The sequence below is a fragment of the Rutidosis leptorrhynchoides genome, chromosome 9 (genome assembly GCF_046630445.1).
Source record: "Rutidosis leptorrhynchoides isolate AG116_Rl617_1_P2 chromosome 9, CSIRO_AGI_Rlap_v1, whole genome shotgun sequence".
NCBI classification, from domain to species: Eukaryota; Viridiplantae; Streptophyta; class Magnoliopsida; order Asterales; family Asteraceae; genus Rutidosis; species Rutidosis leptorrhynchoides.
In genome coordinates this window covers 18,213,483-18,236,000 of record NC_092341.1, presented here as the reverse complement: position 1 = coordinate 18,236,000, position 22,518 = coordinate 18,213,483, and the positions used below count along the sequence as shown (strand labels likewise).

Sequence of the window (22,518 nt, the reverse complement as noted above, 5' to 3'; positions counted from 1 at the left end):
ATATTTTAAATAATAATTATTATAATATCCTATTTTTATTTATTAATTTTTAATAACAACAACATATAATACTTTAAATTATATTTCGAATTATTATTTATATATACATACACACATATCTATTTACAATTAATTGTTCGTGGAGCAGTCGAAGGTCAATTGAATAGTTCAAAATTTTTGAGACTCAACATTACAGACTTTGCTTATCATGTCGAAACCATATAAAAATTAAGTTTAAATTTGGTCAGAAATTTACGGGTCGTCACATTACATAACAACAAATGCAAAGAGAGTAAAACAAACAATGACTACTTTCAGCATAACTATAAACTTTTGCTTTTCATCATGCAATTTTTGGAAGACAAGATCCATCTCTGGGAAAGAAGACATTAGCAACAGGTCAACAAGGTCAAAAGTGAACTGCTTAAGGCAAACTGATGACTGACAAAAAACAAACGAAAAAACTATAAGAAATTTGCTAAATTATTAGCTGAGATTAATTGCTTATATATTCATGTCAAGGTATATAGGTAAATAATGAAGCACAATGAAGTTACTACACTTACTAGTAGTATAGTGACAAAAGTTACCAGAATAAAGTAATGGACAACTTTCGCACACTGTGCATAGTCCTTTCGACCAATAAGACGTACAACAGCTGCCGGTGCTTTATCTGTGGAGTTCGAAATTCCATAAATAAGATTAGCCAAAAATTTTATGCAAACAAAGTTAAAATAATATAACTAACGAAAAGAGTAGGGTCCTTTTTCTTAATCCATTTTTTTTTTTGTAGTGGATTAAGATTATGATAATAATTAAAACTTAATTAACAGTTAACATGTTGATGTTTACAGTAATTGAACAAAAAGTGTTTGCGGGTCTACCTGACATAACCCATTTCGAACTGTACCAACATTCATATAATCTAACTTGAACCGGTTTTGACCCATTACTCGGCTTGCCCAACAAACCCATATTGTCACCTCTACACAATATGGAGATGAGAAAATGGAGTGAAATGGTAGCGAATGGAAGCTAAACACATGAGAAAAATTTCACCAATAGTTAGCTCATAAAATAGTTTAGAAATTCTCTGAGCTTCTTGTTCTTAAAGCTCTTCTCCTGGCAATATTTCCTCTAAACATGTTGAATAGTGTGGCACATTCGGAGAGGGGGCTGACTGTTGCTGCTTTGTTATGAAATATCACATCCGGCCAAACAATCTAATAAGCATAAATAAATGGAATAAATTAAAACATATGCATTACTCATGTACGATATTCGCTCATAGCATGTACAACCCAAACGAAATTCATTTCCAGCTTTTATACATGTTAACAAGTGATTCAATAGATTTATGCATCTTGAACATTTTAATTTGTTCAACAGCCGGTGATGCTTGCTGTAAGCTTTGGATCTCGGGACCTAATCTTGCTATTGAAGAACCAAAAGTGACACATTCGACAGAACATTCAATGGCTTCACCATATAGAAACGAAATAGTAAACATGGTAGCACCACACCCAATTGTAACCCATGGTAGTACCCCTAGAGGGTCGAACCCCTCGGTTTCTCATTATGTGATATGATGACGTAGGGTTTGGCCCAATTAGGGTCTACGCAATTAACTTGGGCCCCAAGTCAAGTAACCATAATTCTCATCTATAAATATGGGGCAAAACCTACATCAAGTTCACACGCTCCCAATCGCATACACCCTCATGCGGTCATTCAATCTTGCCTCTCACTCTCTCAATGAAAGCACGCGGCAGTCATAGCCGGATCTTCTCCACGATCGTCTTCACGATCGCAACACTAGGGTTTTTACCTACGGGTCTTGTAGGGTTTTTTCTCCCTTTGCCGTCGATAGGGTCCGACTATCGACCGGCGGGCAATTCGTTGGCCACCCTCCCGAGATCATCATCTCGGGTACGGGTTATTCACGGTAACCGGACCGGAGATCAACGACGTTGACGCCTAAAAAAAAACCCTTTCGCATTGATGTTCGTGTGTAGGTCTTCCCTTGGAAAAAATATGCATGAACAATTGGCGCCCACCGTGGGGCACGATGCATTATGTCTCGTGTTTCTACCGTCTATCGTTCGGTTTGAGAAGGTTTGTCTTTTCTTATTGAGCTTTTCATTCGTTATATGCGGTTTAAGTACATGAATATTTAGCGCAGATGTTCGCGCGCTTGCGCAACTGTCCACACGCTTTTGTCCAGGTTACGCACGCTTTGCGCACAGTTGTCCGCGACTTTAGACGCAATTTTCATGCGGTTTTACGCATGCTAGTTCATGCGGTTTCCCACGCATTCTGCATGCGGTTTTTTGCGCATATGTTTGCGGGTTTACGCACAGTTGTTTGCGCAGGCTCCTGTGAACTTATTTTCCGCAGCATAATGAGAAGTTCGATACGATACTTGACAAAAATATCATACCGAACTTGGGGGACTTGATGACGTAGGGTTTGGCCCAATTAGGGTCTACGCAATTAACTTGGGCCCCAAGTCAAGTAACCCTAATTCCCATCTATAAATATGGGGCAAAACCTACATCAAGTTTACACGCTCCCAATCGCATACACCCTCATGCGGTCATTCAATCTCGCCTCTCACTCTCTCAATGAAAGCACGCGGCAGTCATAGCCGGATCTTCTCCACGATCGTCTTCACGATCGCAACACTAGGGTTTCTACCTACGGGTCTTGTAGGGTTTTTTCTCCCTTTGCCGTCGATAGGGTCCGACTATCGACCGGCGGGCAATTCGTTGGCCACCCTCCCGAGATCATCATCTCGGGTACGGGTTATTCACGGTAACCGGACCGGAGATCAACGACGTTGACACCTAAAAAAAACCCTTTCGCATTGATGTTCGTGTGTAGGTCTTCCCTTGGAAAAAATATGCATGAACATGATAAAATGCGGTTTTCACTGCTAAAACACTAGTAATCTCACTACATGCAAAAAGAGTGTGAATAGCATGTCTAATTTTCTTGCGTGCACAACCGCCGCTAATACTACTGATGTTACAGCAACCACTGGTTTATCCATTAATGAATCAAAGACAATGATCAATAGATTCCTTTGATCTAATAAAGTGTGTATTTAATAAACCATTGATCCAAAGCTTAATGAATTCATTTATCCATTAATGGATAAACCAGTGGGGGCTGGAGTAATATCAGCATTGGCAGCTGCTTCTGCAGGTAAGAAGATTAGATTTGATGTTCGCACCCTTATTAAATTTGTTGAGAATACTAGTATTTTAGCAATGACGACCACATTTTATCAGATAATGAGGTACCGGGAGGTTCGCACCGTTGGGATGCTATCATGGGCTACAACTGATTGTGACGCTACCATGTTTAGTTTGTTTATATATGTTTAGGGAATTAAATGTGTTGCCGAAAGTGTCTCATCTGCTTTTTCAGTATCGAGTTTAAGGCACGGGATCCAAAGCTTACCACAAGCATTATAAGTTGTTGAACAAATAGAAAGGTTCAGAAATCTATTGAGTTGCTTGTTAACATGTATGAACACTGAAATTAATTTGTTTGGGTTGTATATACTATGAGTGAATAGTGAATACTGCACATTGAGTAATGCATATGTCCCTATATTTTAATGATTGTTAATTATGTTTAATGATTTCGTTTTATCTAATAAAATGTATATTTAATATTTAATGCATTAAACATCCTAAATAATGTTTCTCATGCGGGGAACTCCCCCAAACACAAGATCAAGATCAACACCAGCTCATCTGGGCCTGATAGAGTAACCTTAGAATACCTCAGGTCAGTGACCCTCTAGGAAACTATATGTCTTGTAAACTGATCTATAGCATCCTCGACAACACGATAGTTGACTTTTCTTCTCCACTCATATCTTCTTGAGAAAAACTTAGCCTCTACAACAGGTTCCTTTTGGCATAAAACATTGGATGAGATGGAGGCACTGTTATACAATGCAACTTCTCTTCTTGTCATATTCCAAAGTAAAATGACAAAGAAGAACGATTAAGAGAAGCGCAGTAGGAAGGTTTATCAACACCGAGGAGCTTGTCTCTGAAATGAATTGAAAAAGCAATATGTATGACCATGTCATGAAAATGAGAAGGTGCAACATTAAATCATCTAAGGGCATGTTTACAGTGTTTTAGGGTATTAACTTCTATCTGGATAAAGATAGTGATATCCAGTAAGTTTCACATGAGTAATTGTTGTTTACATTTACAGCTCAATGAACAATCTGAATAGCTACTCTACCATATTACCGCTCAAGCCCTCAAGCTTAAATTACAACAAAGAAACAGGCAACTAACAGTTGTTCTACAAACTAATGACCAATTCATCCAAAATAAATTGTACTAGGATAATAAAAAAAAATCATGAACTCATTTAACCAACTGTTTTTGCATCTTAGTTATCATACTATTGAGATGCATTGTCCATGCCAACAAAATAGGTTTCATTTAGGTCACCTGATCTTAAAAAAAAAAAAAAAATACCTTTTATATTACTGTGATGAGGACGACCATATAAACCTTAATTTTATAATTTCTTTGTATATAATCCAAATTTTATGATTTCTTTGCATAAAATCCAATTTTGTAATTTCTTTGTATAAACCCCAATTTTTTGATTTCTTTGTATAAACCCTAGTTTTTTTTTATTTTTTATTTCTTTTTTTGTATAAACTCGGTTATTGAAAAAATATGAAGAAAATAGAAGGGGAAATGTACCAAATTATTTACTGAAGAGAACTTGATACTCCGTATCATTATCAGAAAATAAGTATCGAAGAAATCGACAATCATTCTAGAAGGAGCGAAATTGGTTTGTGGAGGTTAATCACTTATGAAGAGAGATGGTGTAGATGATTGAAGATGAAGGGTAATAATGACAAAATAACCAGCTGTATGGGGATAACACTACTTTTTTAGCTGACTAGACAATCCCTTAGCCATTAAGCCCTAAATAAACACCTCTATATTACCGAATAATCCCCCATTCAATACAACCCATGAAGCCTAAAATAAACAGGCCTTAAACAAAAATCATAAATACAATGAGCAATTAAAAAAAGTCATGCTAATTCACAACTTTTTTACTTTCCATAAATAAGGGTTAAGGATAAGTAAGGTAATTAATACGATTTCTATAAGGATTGCGGTTATCGTCCTATACGAAATGCTCAGCAATTGCGGTTATCGGTGATGGGAAAGTGGTTGAACAAGGGTCACATTCGCACCTGTTGGAGAACTATCCTGATGGGTGTTATGCAAAATTTGATACAGCTGCAAAGATTATTAGACAGGACTAGAGGAGAGCTGCACCTATGGCCTTGGGTGATAGGAGTTCGGCCGTTCGGGTTCAGGTTTAGGTTCGAGTTTACATTCTAAACGGCGATTAGATGGCTAGTGAGTTAAAGGCATTGCATTTTAATCATACAGCAAACTGGATTTTGGATATTGCTAGTTTTATACATTTGGTATAGTAATAAATTTTATTATGGAATTATAGATAGTACTTTATGAATGGGGGATGATTCTCACACACTGTTTTTTGATCCTCACACACCCTTTTACCCTATTATTAGGGAGGAGTTCAAGTAAATTGGTGTGAGGATCAAAAAACAGTGTGTGAGAATCATCCCCTGAATGAATTATTTGGTGTTTTTTACATGATATATGTTGAGGTAAAATGCTGAGCTGTATTCTATGTTCCAATTTTCCACTCCCTATTTTATATATATATATATATATATATATATATATATATATATATATATATATATATATATATATATATAAATCTACATAATCTATTAGAACGCTCACAACAGTTCATTCTCCCGAGCCGTCCACAACTCCTCCCACCTGGGCGCCGTTGGTAGTGCGCCGCCCAGGCCGCCGCATGTCCAACCGCCCTTTTCAAGTCATGTTCGAGGACGGGAGTATATGTATATTTAACTTGTATTTTTTTTTGTATACTTGTACAGTTATACATTTAATTAATTAATTAATATAATGGATTCCAATTTTTATGAAAGTATGTCATTTATGGTAGCGTTCAGTTCTGAGTTAATCCTGAGAAAGAACGATTGATGTGACGCTGATATGGCAGCTAGTCTTGGAAAGAAAGTCACTGCTCGGAGCACTTTTATTCTTGTAGTGTGAACATATCTTAAAGAATGGTTAAAGAGTACTTTAGTTATATTTTCTATATAATTGATTTTTTTGATTGAATTACTAATTTTAATAAGTGCCTAAAATAGCCTAGTAGTTTACAACTTTATTAATATTCTTAAAAGTAAACTTTCTAATCTTTACCAACACGATTGATTATTATGAGTTAGTTAATAGTTGATGTAACATGTGTTAACTATTCTCATATTGAAATTTCAAACTAGAATGTAAGGGACCTCATACTTTCAATCACAATCGATATCGCCAGTAATTGAAAAGGGGGGCCCTCATAAAATTGCTTGGACCACAAGAGAGCCTCATAAATATCAAATTATTTATGAATTTTGATCATACCATCATGCACTTCAAATGATGCGACTACCCATGAATTCACTAACAAACTATGGTACAATTTAAATCAGAAGGATTTTTTGGATTGGTGAGAAAAATAACGAGTACATTGACTCACCCATAGAGGGTAAAACTCGGATAATCAAAGTCCATGAGCGCGAGACCTGGTACCGGGTGCATTGCAAACAAGACGCACCCTCTGATCACACTCCCTTTTTGAACGATATGGCTTTGCCAAGATTCGAACCCGGGTGATGTGCTTTATCAAGCAACTCAGTGACCATTCAGACAAGCCTGCGCGGTTAAACATTTAATACTAAATAAATCAGAAGTTAGGATCTTAAATAAAGAAAGAACAATATTCATAAGTTCGCATATAAATGATTAAGGTTTTTATATTCATACTATCCAAAAAGTTTTAGATTTTTACTCGGATGTATCCAATCCTAACTCGTGACCCTTTTCGAGCCTTTCCCCGGCCACCCGGATATGTAGTGCTAGTGACGTTCGAACCTGAAATCTCTCGTGAAAGACATTGTTAAGATACGTAAAACGTAGGACTCACTGAATAGAACTACCTAAGACAATTCTCTACACGTGTACAAACACAAGAATGTGATTTAAGTCAATGACTATATTCGCTCACAAAAAAATACAGATACATAATTATTGAAACTTAGAAAGATATTTTTGGTTTTCATGTGGTGGTAATAGCAAAGCAATAGCAGCAACAACTGGCTCAAATGAATCGTGAGCCCTACAACCATGGTGGGGAATGGAAACAGTCATTATCAAACAAGATGCATCTCGGAAATAAAAACACGAATTTATTATCATAATATCTTAAGGTTTCAACTCTTGTGCAATCGATAATATCAAAAGACTGAACAGTGAGACCATCATCCTATCTTTTACAGAAATGGAAAACACGAAAGCATATCAAAAGACAAGTAATTTTGGACAAGAAAGATGAATATAAGCAGCATTCACCTTTTTATTTCATAATAATGTGTAAACTTTGGTACAGCATGCCTTATACACCTTTTCAAATGCTAATCAATCCTTAGATTTAGATCTTCATAGGATCATAGTAAGTCGTTTTAAGAACCACTTTTTTTTTTGAAAGGCAAGTAGTCGGCATCGAATACTCTCATTTGCCACGCACGCACGCGCTTTCGGGAGGAAACCCGAATCACAGATTGAGAACTAAAGAACAAAAAACTAATCAGTAAGCACTTATGTGTTGATTTTCCTTCCGTTTCTTTTAAGCAGCTGCTGAGCGATTTATTATACTGACTAATGAATGTGTTGAAAACCCCAACGCTAAGGTTTCACCAGATAAGCTCGGGCTACGTTCAGACTTTACTAATGAATTTGTGTTGAAAACCCCAACACTAAGGTTTCACCAGATAAGCTCGGGCTACGTTCAGACTTTACAGGAAAAAAAAAAGGGTGTGCTTGGTTGGGATGAGATCGGTACAGGAACCGTACTGTACCGTACCGATACCAAAAATAAGGAAAATCGAGAACCGAATACCGTACCGAATACCGAAATCGGTACTGGTATTTTCGGTATTATACCCGTTTTTCCCGAATTTACATTTTTTTCCGATTTTTACAAATTTTCTGTTTCAATTCACACAACTAATATTGGTATACTTTTTGAATTATATTCATGAATATATATTTTAACAAGGGTTTCATGGCATTTTCAGAAATCATAGGTAGTGTGAAAGTTGTATGAAGTGATTTGCATGGGTACTGTATCGAATGGTACCGATACCGAAATCGTCTCAACTCAAGAACCGATACCGAATACCATCGGTACGGTATTTCGGTAATTGAAGTTGCTTGGATATAAATAATGGGAATCCTCATTACCTTAAACTTTATAATCAACCATTACCCACTATAATTTTGAATTATTTGGTTGATTTTAAGATATGTAATGATAAATTAATACAATTAGCAAGCACCAACCAAGCAAAAACAATGCAATGGGAATACTCATTACATCCCCATTGCATTCCTATTACTATTCCTATTACCATTCCCCTATTTTAACCAAGCGCACCCTAAAATTAAGTTACTAGTAGTATAGTGACAAATCTTACCTGAATAAAGTAATAGACATCTTTCACATACTATTTGTAATCCTTTCGACCAAAACGACTTACAACAGCCAGTGTTGCTTTATCTGTGCAGTTCGAAAATCCATTCAAAGATTATCCAAGACATTTTATGCAACAAAACTATAATGATATTGATATTGATATAAATAGTGAAAAGACCAGGGGGTCCTTTAGTTTAAAATCTGTTTAATTTTTTGTAGAGAATTAAGATTGAAGATTTAAGATTACAATGATATTTTAAAAATTAATTGACAGTTAACAAGTTAATGCATATAAAATTTGAACAAGTGTTTGGAGGTCAACCCGACCCAACCCATTTTGAACTGTAACAGCATTGACCTAATTTAACTCGAACCAGTTTTACCCATTACTCAACCTGCCCATCCAACCTATATTTCCACCTCTACACAAAACGGAGGAAAAGGGCTAGCGAATGGAACTTAAATATATGAGAAAAATATTACCAATCATTAACTGAAACTGGTTTAGAACGTCTCCGAATTTTCTGCTCTTGAAGCTCTTCTTTTATCAATGTTATGTAGTTCGGCCAGTGAGTGAATCCTGGTTGCAGCCGCTTTGGGTGCTTGGTTAGACCCATCCGGCCAAAGAATATAATAAGCAATAACAAAAAGGAATTTGTAAACAAAGAATCATATAATTGTAAACAAATTAGTCAACAATTTAAGTGTTAACACTTTTGTAAAAGGAATTTGTATTACCAAATTTTCTATTTACATTAATCACTAATTTAAGTTTCAAGCTTAACAGGCAACATGTGAGGGTGTCAAAAAGAGTTAGATTAGTGAGGGTGTTGAAATGTAAGGGTATAAGATTGACCCAAAAACACCTTTTGTTCATCTTTTGTTTGAAATCAATGAGCTAAATATGATTGAATACATTTAGGGTGACTTCAACCGGTTCCCTTTTTTGTGCATTAGCCATTCGAGCCGTTAAAGGTGTAAGATGTACACATAAGAAAAGGAACTGAATGTTGATTTCCAAATTCAAAAGTATAATAAGATGATACACATCTTTATACCTGATCCAACCACCATCCTGAAGCTGGAAAACAACATCAACAAGATCCAATATCGGGATACTCAAATTCGGTGGCACCCACTGCAGTACAACACACAAGATAAGGGATACTATTATTCTACATGAACATAATACAAATTAGAGATGACAACTTCACATTTACATATTAATAGCACGAGTTGGATTACGTTAATTAGTAGCTTGAAATGAAGCATGCCAAACCGGTTGCAGGGGTCGTTCAAAATTCCCCTACCAAATTTCAGTAAAAGTGTTCCTGGTCAACCGAACCCGTTCCCAACGATTTCCCATAACCCAAATCGCCCAACCCGCCCACTTTGCCATCTCTAGCACAAACCATATGCAGAGAAAAGAAAAGCAAAACGCTTGATCACATGACATGAAAAGGCTGCAAAGACATGAAATTTAATGGTGATTACCTCACAATGGATTACTGAATCACCATCTGATATAAGCATCACAACATCACATATGGTCCATTTGAAGATTTGCCTTTCAACCCCTAAAAAGACTACTCTTACTTACCAGTTGAAGATATATAATACTTGAAACGACAATTTCAGGGTCACTATAGGCTTTCCATGAGAAAAGGTTACATTTTTATATAAATTTCTGATAAAGATTTTGTTGTGGCAGCATCTGAAAGTTTTCTGTAATTTTAGGGATCCCCTGCACACCTTACACCAGTAGTACTGCTATCTGTATTCTTTTCAGGTACACTTACAGCTGTATTAACTCACACAAATTAAAACATGTATAAAGGTAAATCCGAGAAAGCTCATAAATTAATATAAACAAAACTTGTTACAACTTTATTTTCACCTGATAAAGTTTCAATTATTGATATAGAATTTAAGAAACTATATACTTGCATCCAGCAACACGTATAAGTAATAAATCATCATCATCATGATCATAATCATCATTTAATTTAACAAAAATAATAAAGAAACAGATAAATTACAAAATCAAACCTGAGAATTAGGAAAGTCCCAAACTTTCAATTGATCCGGAAAATTTTTAGCCCTAATTTCAAAAATTAGCCCTAATCGTAAACGAGTGGAGCAGCGCGTGAAATACACGCAAGTGGAAAACAGACGATGTTAATTAAGTAAATTAAAATTAGTAGTATTAGTACGAGTACCTCAGGTAGGGCCCACTCACCATGTGCCCTCCTGTCTCCACCAGCTCCTGCCGCTCAATAATTAAACATTTTTCTATCTTTCTTTCTTTCCCACAATAATTAGACATCTCTCTCTCTCTCTCTCTCTCTCTCTCTCTCTCTCTCTCTTTCTGTTTCTGCCTTTCATCACCATTTCTCCCCTAAAACCCTTGTCTCCTCAACCATGTCTACTTCTGAAGGCACTAACAACAACGCCCTTTCTAACGCCGGTATCCTCCAACAACAACCTCCAACTAACGGTGTTTTAACCGTTAAGAAACCTCCAGCTAAAGACCGTCACAGTAAAGTCGACGGCCGTGGTCGTCGTATTCGTATGCCGATTATTTGTGCTGCTAGGGTTTTTCAACTCACACGTGAATTAGGTCATAAATCAGATGGTCAAACTATTGAGTGGTTGCTTCGGCAAGCTGAGCCGTCGATTATTGCTGCCACAGGTACCGGTACAACTCCGGCGAGTTTTTCTACTGTTTCTGTCTCTGTACGGAATTCAAACCCTAACTCTTCGTTATCTGCTGCTCTTGATAAAACGTCGGCGCAGCATCATCAGCAGTTGATTTCTCCTACGCCGTTTATTCTTGGGAAACGGCTAAGGGCGGAGGACGACGGACTTGACGGTGGTGGAAAAGATGAGAATAACAATAATCATAACATGTCGTCCGCGGCTACTGTTGTTAGCGCCGGTGGCGGCGGAGGATTTTGGGCGTTGCCGGCGAGGCCAGACTATGGTCAGGTGTGGAGTTTTGCTGCGGCGCCGCCGGAGATGGTGGTGTCGTCTCCGATTGCTATGGCGGCACAGCAAGGGAGGTTTATTCATCATCAGCAACCAATGGAGGAAGCGTCGGCGGCTAGGGTTCGGAACTATCTGCCAATAACTCAAGGTCATTTGAATTTGCTTGCGTCACTTTCCGGCTCTCAACAGCAATCTTCCGGCGGAAAAGATGAAGATAACCGTTGAATTTCTTAATTTAAAATTGGTATTGGTTTCTGTCGATATCTCTTTCACTATATAAATATGCATGTTGTAATTTTTTGGAATTTGTGTGTGTGGAGAAGGTTTGTGTGTGGAGGAGGTTTGCTGTTATCTGTTAGTATTTGAGTAATTAGGGTTTTAGTTGTTGTTAGTTGCGTGATTTTAGGGTTTCTGCAAGTTGATGAAACTAAGCATCTTAGAATTTAGGTTTTTATTAGTTTTTTTTTTTATCCTTTTCACTTTGCATTTTTATTTATTGGAAACTAATAATAAAGGATAAGCTTGATCCAAGTAATCAATTTGAGTCTGGAATTTTGCTTTTTTCTACTTTAAATCAAGGTTTTCTGTAGTCAATAACTCAATAATGTTGAACAAGTATACAATTTGAGTCTGGATAAGGTTTTTGTGAGGAACTTTTATTAATATGATGTCTAAATGGGTTAACGGTGTGACCATTTTTGACCCATTCCATGATCAACCCAAGATATGCTTCGAGTGAGTGAGATTAGCTGAGACCGTTTTCAACCATGTTTGACTGTTTCTGACTCGACCACCCGGAAACTATATGTCTTGTAAAACTGATCTGTAGCATTCTAAAAAACAGGATAGTTGACTTTTCTTCCCCAGTCAGACCTTCTTTGAGAGAAACTTAGGCCCTACGACAGGTTCCTTTTTTATATTAAACAATGACTGAGGATGGGTTAACTGTTATACAATGCAGATTTCGCGCCCGTGGGTAACGGCAGGGCCGGTCCTGAGATTTTAAGTGCCTAGTACGAGATGAAAAAAAAGCCCTTACGGCCTTGCCCAACGATACAATTTCTTTTTAATTCGTTCCGTGATTGTTGGTTTAATTGTGAAATGTCGATTTTTGTTAATTCGATTAACTTTTAGTCTTTTATATTTTAGCTTATGATTTGCGTTGTATTCGTTTGCTTATTTTTTGAGAAAAGAGAAAAATTGTATTGTAAAATAAATTATCATAAATAATATAAAATGTTGATAAAATAGAAAAATTATGTGATAATGATGAATTAGCAAGACATATTCGTAAATTAAGTTATTAGTTTTAGGATAATGTGGGAATAAAAATAAATAAAGTAAAATAACTATCTAGTTGATTTTCCAGTTCCCAGTCAGTCCCACATCGTTATGAGACAAATTCTCCAACATATATTTATAAGATAACATATATTTATTTATAAGATGGATAAAAAAGTAAATCATAATTTGCATAAGTGCTTTGCTAGTGGGCCTTTAATATATAGTTTTCATCTTCCTTGTGTACAAGCGGGCTTTGCTAGGATAAAATATGGCGGGCTTCGCTAGAATATTTGGGCCCCAAAAGATGTTTGGCCCTGTACAAGTGTACATCTTGTACACCCTTCGGGGCCGGGCCTGGGTAACGGGGCACGGATCCACGATCCACCTGTTGAGCCCCGTCTACTCGGAAACGGGTAAATAATTTGCATAATTTGCATAGGATAAAATATGGCGGGCTTCGCTAGAATATTTGGGCCCCAAAAGATGTTTGGCCCTGTACAAGTGTACATCTTGTACACCCTTCGGGGCCGGGCCTGGGTAACGGGGCACGGATCCACGACCCACCTGTTGAGCCCCGTCTACTCGGAAACGGGTAAATAATTTGCATAAGTGCTTTGCTAGTGGGCCTTTAATATATAGTTAGCCCTGTACAAGTGTACATCTTGTACACCCTTCGGGGCCGGGCCTGGGTAACGGGGCACGGATCCACGACCCACCTGTTGAGCCCCGTCTACTCGGAAACGGGTAAATAATTTGCATAAGTGCTTTGCTAGTGGGCCTTTAATATATAGTTTTCATCTTCCTTGTGTACAAGCGGGCTTTGCTAGGATAAAATATGGCGGGCTTCGCTAGAATATTTGGGCCCCAAAAGATGTTTGGCCCTGTACAAGTGTACATCTTGTACACCCTTCGGGGCCGGGCCTGGGTAACGGGGCACGGATCCACGACCCACCTGTTGAGCCCCGTCTACTCGGAAACGGGTAAATAATTTGCATAAGTGCTTTGCTAGTGGGCCTTTAATATATAGTTTTCATCTTCCTTGTGTACAAGCGGGCTTTGCTAGGATAAAATATGGCGGGCTTCGCTAGAATATTTGGGCCCCAAAATATGTTTGGCCCTGTACAAGTGTACATCTTGTACACCCTTCGGGGCCGGGCCTGGGTAACGGGGCACGGATCCACGACCCACCTGTTGAGCCCCGTCTACTCGGAAACGGGTAAATAATTTGCCCGTGCCCGCAACTCGCGGATACCCGCCACCTTTGTTGTAAATTAGTATAAACTAGTGTTCAAGTCCTCGCTTCGCGGCGGGGTTCAGTTTTCAATGTATTTTATTGCGTTTAGTTGTAAAATCATTTTGTGGTTAACGATGATGTCGTTGAAGCGCAACTCGAGTCGAACTAAAAGGTATAACCCGTGAAAGATTTAAATGTTATTTTAAATTAACAATATATGTGCATCTCCGCGTTTCGCTATGGAATTGTCGACTTTTAAAAATTTAACGGAGAATTAACGTGTATGAAAAGTACCCCATTTAGCGTTTTTTTAAAAAGCGTCCGTTTTGCGTATAGTTAGTGACATTGTGTTCCTAAAATTATTTCGAGTTTAACGATGGTGGCGGAAAAATTTAACTCGTTGCGAGCCCGAAGATATGGCCCGCTGAATATTTGGGTGGAGTTTGTTTAAGATTTTTTTATGAGAATGGGTATTTGACACTTTATCCCCCTGTTTGGGGGTGAGTTTGATTTTTTTGGATAAAGTGTGGGGGTTTTGTCGTTCAATTTGGAAAAAAAAAACTCGAAAAGTCGAAAGTACCCCTGTACACTATTCATTTACCCTATGTCTTTTAGATATAGGTATAATATTATAAATGGGTAGTTGACAATTTATCCCCTATTTGGGGGATGGGTTTGATTTTTTAGATAAAGTGTGGGGGTTTTGTTGTTCAATTTGGGAAGGAAAAAAACGCGAAAAGTCAAAAGTACCCCTGAGCACTATTCATTTACCATATGGCTTTTAGATATAGGTATAATATAATATAATATAATTGCCTATTGCCTATATTTTTATTACCAAATAGGAAATATATATAGTAGTAACAGTCAGTTGCTATGTAAACAATCATAACATAACTCAGTAACTCACTTTAAATATAAATCAAATAGACTTTGAAGCTGACGATTGAATAGGAAAAAAGTCAGATAATTACATGGGCAAATCTCATAAAAATTGTTTAGTTTAATATATACTACCTTGTAAGTTTCTTTATTCATTTAGACTATTAAATTTTGTAATGGTATAGTTTAGTAATGGTTAATATAAATTGAATATGTATATGAAAATGTACAAAAAGAAGTTGTAGGTCAGCCCCACCAGTTTCAAAATAATATGCCTTTTTGATCATCATACGTATCCAACAAAAAACACACACAATACAATTTTGCCCAAAGTGTTGTTCTAGTAAGATTCAGCTTTAGCATTGGAATATTTTGATTTCATCATTCTCATTCTAGATTGTTCGTGCAACTAATGAAGTTAATTTCTCGATATATCATTTATATGCATTGACTACAAAAGAGATGGATTAAGGGTTAGACTTATTTAACCAACTAATAAAATTAATAGCAAAAGTTAATAAGTGATTAAGTGCAAGTCAAATATCTCAAAGCCAAGAAAAATAAGAAACAAATTAAAGATAGTGCACATTACAAAATAACTGTAAATAAACAACGAACATTGATCGTCAATCACTTTATAGATATGTGATAGGGCCATAATTAACGAAAAATACATAATAATTTATCGTTCAAGATATGCGTTCAACATATCTCTAATTTCCAGTACAATAATCTCCCTAGATAGCCTTCTGTGTTTACCACTATAAGCTTTCAATAGACCTTTGGAAACGAATTAAGAATGTTAATATCAATGGTACTATAGCACACTTCATAGCTTTTAAGCAACTAAAATAGAATCCTAGTTAATAGAGTAGCATTTAACAACAATATACATAACATAGTTAATAATGTGTAAACGATGAATTTCTTAAGCTACAACAATACAACACATAACACCAAATATATCGTCTCATACAGATTAATAAGAGATATGGATTTATGTTTCAATAGTGTACAGATAAATCGCCTACAACACTTAATACTCCTACTTATGTATATGAATTAACTTCAAGAATAAAGTTTGTACATCACAAAGCAGACTGCATTTCACACTCAATTAAGTTAACTGGACAATAAAAATACTACTTTCATTAAATATGCTTCTTATCAGATTAATCATCTGGCTAATGTTGTTGTGTAAGATAATAAAACTTTCAAACACCATACATATATCCACTTAAACACATCTGGGAACTCTTCCTATATTCTAAAGTCAAACCACCAAGAACCTATTATATGATACAAAAACTAAAATAATCACACTAAAACAATATTCAATTGCAATCACTACTCAAAATAATTTAGCTCCATATCAATTACGAAGCTACATATCAATATTATTATATAAATATATATCACATATATAATACCTATACTCTCTATCAGTATCCATAGAACAATGTTGAATTAGTATACAAATACTAAATATTGCTGGTTGTGACGAATTAACAACAATCTAAGTTATTCTTCCAACGTTGATGGAGTCATCAAATCTCGATACTCAATTTTTCTACCCAAACAAAAATAAATTAGGTCAGGGTAAACATCAAAGAAAAAATCGCCACTTACCGTCATCAATTAGCAAGAAAGTTGTAAACCCTAACACAAACAAAAAATAGAAGCAAGGATTTTTAGGTTGTAGCAGAAAAAACAGAACAACCATTTTAACAGGAAAAAATTAATACCCTAATTTAAAAAACAGAAAAACCTTTTATTGCCTTTATATGTAAAATTCGATGCTTACCTTCGGCATAAGATAAGGAAGGGAAAAAATATCGACCGTTTCTGGTGACCATGGTGGATGCGGCGGTGCTGGTGGTGATGGTGGATGCGGCGGTGCTGGTGGCGATGGTGGATGCGGCGATGATGGCGACGACGTTAAAGAGAGGACGGAGCAGTTCATTCCGCCGCGACCGTCACTTTTTTGGCAGACTATGATGAAAGTCAATGGTGGCGTTGGTTGGCGGTGGGGACAATGAATGGTCGCGACGGAGACGATGGTGGCGACGGTGGCGAAGGAGGTGCTAAAAGTCGCCAGAAGCTTCTTCTGGTGGGAAGAAAGGGAGAAATGTGAAGCTGGAAAGGGAAAAGCTATTTAAAAGTAAGGTGTTAAATGATTAAAAAAATAAAAAATGAAACTGTTCACTAACAGTAAATAGGTTTTGCTCAAACTAGTTGTGTAGTCCTCGCTTCGCGCCGAGGGCTCCGTTTTGAATACGAGTTAAAAAAAAGTCTTGATCTATTTTGTAAAGAATAATTTTTTCGACATCTAACAACATTGAAGGGTTGTTTCTTTTGTTAAAGTTGCTTCTTTTAGCGTTCGGGTTTTATTTATAAAAAAAGCTAGTAAAGAAGGGGTTCGATTTGTATTTTAATAAAAGTTAGGGGGTTAAGTTTGTGAAATTTGAAAAAAATATACGTATAAAGTGGGAGTTTGATTTGTATTTTAATAAAAGTTACGAGGTTAAGGTTGTGAAAATTGAATATGAGTAAAAAAAAGTTAGTAAAGTGGGGGTTCGATTTGTATTTTAATAAAAGTTGGGGGATTAAGTTTTGTAGTATAATAAGAGTATAAAGTGGGGGTCGATTTATATTTTAATAGAAGTGGGGGGTTAAGTTTGTGAAAAGTGAGAAAAGAAATAGTACTATTTATTTCACTTTGTATTTTAGTTATAGGTGTTAATGTTAATGTTAATATTATATAAGTTGTGCCAAGTATACCCACAACCTACGGGTAAATATGCAAAAATTATAAATTTACATTGAAAAAATAAGTATATGAATGTATAATTAAATATATTTATGCGGGTTAGTGGGTATACCCGTTGGTTTATTAAAATAGTATTACGGATTCACGGGTTGGATAGTACCCGTCGCGGGTATTAAAACAGTATTACGGATTCACGGGTCAAATTTTTACCCGTCTCGTACCCGCGGGTAAAGGTGCTTTATTCTTCATGCTATATATTCAAAGTAAAATACCGAAGAACAATTAAGAGAAGCGCAGGAGGGAGGTTTAGCAACACTGAGCCGCTTGAAACTGAAATAAATTGCGAAAGCAATATGTATGTTCATGTAATCATAAAATCAGAAGGTGGGATAACAAATGATCTAACATAATTATAACAATCATGAGCAATTGAACAAGTCATGCTAATTCTCATCTTTTTACTCTGGTTAAAGATATTATAAGGAAATTAATAGTGATTTCTGTAAGGATATGATGCATTCATGAAATGAATCATGGAAACCGATATGATAACGAATTTATAATCAAAAAGCAAGACTTTAGTATATGATGCATTATGTAAGACAAATAAGTTGAAAAACATGTGATGTGGTGAAAAATAAAAAATTAAAAACAATATAATACATTGACTTTCATGAAGGATAAGAGTACTTTAGTGTAAAAAAATAGGGGTTTATGCCTTTATGGTGATTAATCGTTGTGTGTGTGTGTGTATAGTGATTGAGAGGATTAAAAAATATATTCATGTAACAAATTCTTAATCATAACAACCATGCAAACTTGCAATGCATATAAAGTTTACATCATCAGTCGGTATTTAAAAGACAATGTAGTGGTATCCGTCTTGTACATGCAAGAAAGTGACCTTAATTAGAAACCAAAAAAAGAATGCAAAAGATGCATCTCATTTGATGTTAATACTTGCATGGCGGATTTAGTGTATTAGGGGGGAATTTCAAAATTTTAGTGCAAATTTTTTCGGTTTTTTGATTTTTCCTCCGGTGGAATTTTTTTTTTCCCCAAACCCTTTTGATTTTTCCGCCACTGCTTGCATCCTAGAAAACTCTGTCGACTTTCTTTTCTACATCACCGCATGATCAGCATGCCTTTGATCACTCCCAACTATAAGTTCTATAACGTGAATAATTGAAGGATAATTGAAAAACTCAAGTAGTAGCTCAACGTCACATCAATACTTTCTAAAAATGAAATGTCCCGTTCATATTGATTATAAACGTTCCATATTAATTGATTTCGTTGCGAGGTTTTGACCTCTATATGAGACGTTTTTCAAAGACTGCATTCATTTTTAAAACAATCATAACCTTTATTTTATCAATAAAGGTTTTAAAAACATTACGTAGATTATCAAATAATGATAATCTAAAATATACTGTTTACACACGACCATTACATAATGGTTTACAATAGAAATATATTACATCGACATATGTTTCTTGAATGCAGTTTTTACACAATATCATACAAACATGGACTCCAAATCTTGTCCTTATTTTATTATGCAACAGCGGAAGCTCTTAGTATTCACCTGAGAATAAACATGCTTAAAACATCAACAAAAATGTTGGTGAGTTATATGTTTAACCTATATATTATCAAATCATAATAATAGACCACAAGATTTCATATTTCAATATGCATCCCATACATAAAGATAAAATTCATTCATATGGTGAACACCTGGTAACCGACATTAACAAGATGCATATATAAGAATATCCCCATCATTCCGGGACACCCTTCGGATATGATATAAATTTCGAAGTACTAAAGCATCCGGTACTTTGGATGGGGTTTGTTAGGCCCAATAGATCTATCTTTAGGATTCGCGTCAATTAGGGTGTCTGTTCCCTAATTCTTAGATTACCAGACTTAATAAAAAAGGGCATATTCGATTTCGATAATTCAACCATAGAATGTAGTTTCACGTACTTGTGTCTATTTTGTAAATCATTTATAAAACCTGCATGTATTCTCATCCCAAAAATATTAGATTTTAAAAGTGGGACTATAACTCACTTTCACAGATATTTCTTTCCTCGGAAATAAGACTTGGCCACGGATCGATTCACGAACCTATACAAATATGTACATATATATCAAAGTATGATCAAAATATAATTACAACCATTTTTATTATGTTTTAAAGATTTGAGTGTATTAAGTCAGCTGTCCTCGTTAGTAACCTACAACTAGTTGTCCACAGTTAGATGTACAGAAATAAATCGATATATATTATCTTGAATCAATCCACGACCCAGTGTATACACGTCTCAGGCTAGATCACAACTCAAAGTATATATATATATATATATTTTGGAATCAACCTCAACCCTGTATAGCTAACTCCAACATTACTGCATATAGAGTGTCTATGGTTGTTCCAAATAATATATATACATGGGTCGATATGATATGTCAAAACATTTGCATACGTGTCTATGGTATCCCAAGATTACATAATATATTAGAATACATGTATAATACAATATAAGTTAGCTAGGATATGATTTGTTAAACATTTTCCGTAGCTAAAAAGATCAAAAATATCCAGTCTTGTTTTACCCATAACTTCTTCATTTTAAATCCGTTTTGAGTGAATCAAATTGCTATGGTTTCATATTGAACTCTAATTTAAGAATCCAAATAGAAAAAGTATAGGTTTATAGTCAGAAATTTAAGTTACATATCAATTACTAAAGAGGTAATCATTTCCGTCGAAAGAACGACATCTTGATGACCATTTTGAAAAACATACTTTCACTTTGAGTTTAACCAAAAATTTTGGATATAGTTTCATGTTCATATGAAAAATCATTTTCCCAGAAGAACAACTTTTAAATCAAAGTTTATCATAGTTTTTAATTATCCAAATCAAAACAGCCCCCGGTTTCACTACGACGGCGTATATCCGATTTTATGGTGTTCATCGTGTTTCCAGGTTTTAAATCATTAAGTTAGCATATCATATAGATATAGAACATTTGTTTAGTTGATTTTAAAAGTCAAGTTAGAAGGATTAACTTTTGTTTGCGAACAAGTTTGGAATTAACTAAACTATGTTCTAGTGATTACAAGTTTAAACCTTCTAATAAGATAGCTTTATATGTATAAATCGAATGATGTTATGAACATCATTACTACCTCAAGTTTTCTGGATAAAACTATTGGAAATGAGAAAAATGGATCTAGCTTCAAAGGATCCTTGGATGGCTTGAAAGTTCTTGAAGCAGAATCATGACACGAAAACAGTTCAAGTAAGATTTTCACTCGAAATAAGATTGTTATAGTTGTAGAAATTGAATCAAATTTTGAATATGAATTTTACCTTGAATTAGAAAGATAATCTACTGTAAATAACAAAGGTTCCTTGATCTTAGATGATTACTTGGAATGGATTAGAAAGCTTGGAAGTAGACTTGCAAACTTGGAAGTATTCTTGATTTTTATGAAATTATACTTATGGAATTTATGAAGAACACTTAGAACTTGAAGATGGAACTTGAGAGAGATCAATTAGATGAAGAAAATTGAAGAATGAAAGTGTTTGTAGGTGTTTTTGGTCGTTGGTATATGGATTAGATATAAAGGATATGTAATTTTGTTTTCATGTAAATAAGTTATGAATGATTACTAATATTTTTGTAATTTTATGAGATATTTTATGCTAGTTGCCAAAAGATGGTTCCCACATGTGTTAGGTGACTCACATGGGCTGCTAAGAGCTGATCATTAGAGTGTATATATGATGTTATGCGAGGTGTATATAAAATAGCTTATATTTTTACAGGAGTATCTATTAAAGACGATACAATTTTACACAAGATATTTATTTATTTATAGAATGGATATACTTAAACCTTGCTACAACACTTATAGGCAGTGTACCTAATCGTACAGTAGTGTAGTTTTTAGTAAGTCCTGTTCGTTCCACAGGGAATCTTTTAAACAAGCTTAACGCTATATTAGTTTTAATTTATAAAAATACAAATATATATAAAAGTAATATTATTATTTTAAAGGGGGTTTTTGTGATGACCCGGGAATTTTCGACCAAATTTAAACATAATCTTATATGATTCGACTCGATAAGCAAAGTCTATTAAACCGAGTCTCATTATGTTTGAACTATTTCATGATAACATTTGACCTTTAACTATTTCCGACGATTCACGAACCTTTAATTGTAACTAAGAATGTAAATATAAATAATTATATATAAAACTAATTATATTAGTATTAATGAACTATTAAGTAATTTTGTTATTATAAAAGATAACATTTAATAACTAAAGATTTTCATTTTGAATATATATAGTATATTGTATATAAATGATTCAAACATATTTTACCAACGTTATCAAAATATTAAATGTACAATGTTATACTTTGTAGTTAATTGTTTAATATACATAATTAATCATCTACTCAACATTTAAAACATGATTTTATATATATGGTAGTATACATATATACATAAATATAACTATATATATATGATTTTATACATAATTATTATATTATGTATATGTAGAAATTTATAATATATCTATGATGAAATAATGTACTATTTTAATAAATATATATAATACTTACATATATAAAACATTTATATTTTTCATAATTACATACATAAGTATAATAT

The 22,518-nt window shown here is 34.9% G+C and overlaps 1 protein-coding gene and 2 long non-coding RNA genes across 8 annotated transcripts; 1 reads left to right on the top strand and 2 right to left on the bottom strand.

Annotated features, from left to right (window-relative positions):
• Positions 1 to 574: 574 nt before the first annotated feature.
• Positions 575 to 5,043, bottom strand: LOC139866373 (uncharacterized). The gene is made up of 4 exons (XR_011765417.1): positions 4,746 to 5,043; positions 3,794 to 3,958; positions 885 to 1,223; positions 575 to 673 (listed from the first exon to the last, which is right to left on the bottom strand). It is a non-coding gene; the product is annotated as an uncharacterized lncRNA (long non-coding RNA).
• A 1,201-nt stretch (positions 5,044 to 6,244) lies between these two features.
• Positions 6,245 to 10,908, bottom strand: LOC139866371 (uncharacterized). Of its 6 annotated transcripts, XR_011765415.1 has the most exons (6): positions 10,705 to 10,908; positions 10,327 to 10,456; positions 10,150 to 10,232; positions 9,139 to 9,793; positions 8,657 to 8,739; positions 6,245 to 6,836 (listed from the first exon to the last, which is right to left on the bottom strand). It is a non-coding gene; the product is annotated as an uncharacterized lncRNA (long non-coding RNA). The 6 variants fall into 6 exon arrangements; XR_011765412.1 differs by having other exon boundaries at positions 10,150 to 10,456; positions 10,705 to 10,907; XR_011765414.1 differs by lacking the exon at positions 10,705 to 10,908 and adding an exon at positions 6,948 to 7,055 and having other exon boundaries at positions 10,150 to 10,677.
• Positions 10,909 to 10,992: 84 nt separating this feature from the next.
• Positions 10,993 to 12,827, top strand: LOC139866370 (transcription factor TCP21-like). Its single transcript, XM_071854601.1, has 2 exons — positions 10,993 to 11,887; positions 12,605 to 12,827. Exon 1 carries the CDS (start codon positions 11,077 to 11,079, stop codon positions 11,866 to 11,868), a length of 792 nt encoding a protein of 263 aa, XP_071710702.1. The 5' UTR covers positions 10,993 to 11,076; the 3' UTR covers positions 11,869 to 11,887; positions 12,605 to 12,827.
• Positions 12,828 to 22,518: the final 9,691 nt, after the last annotated feature.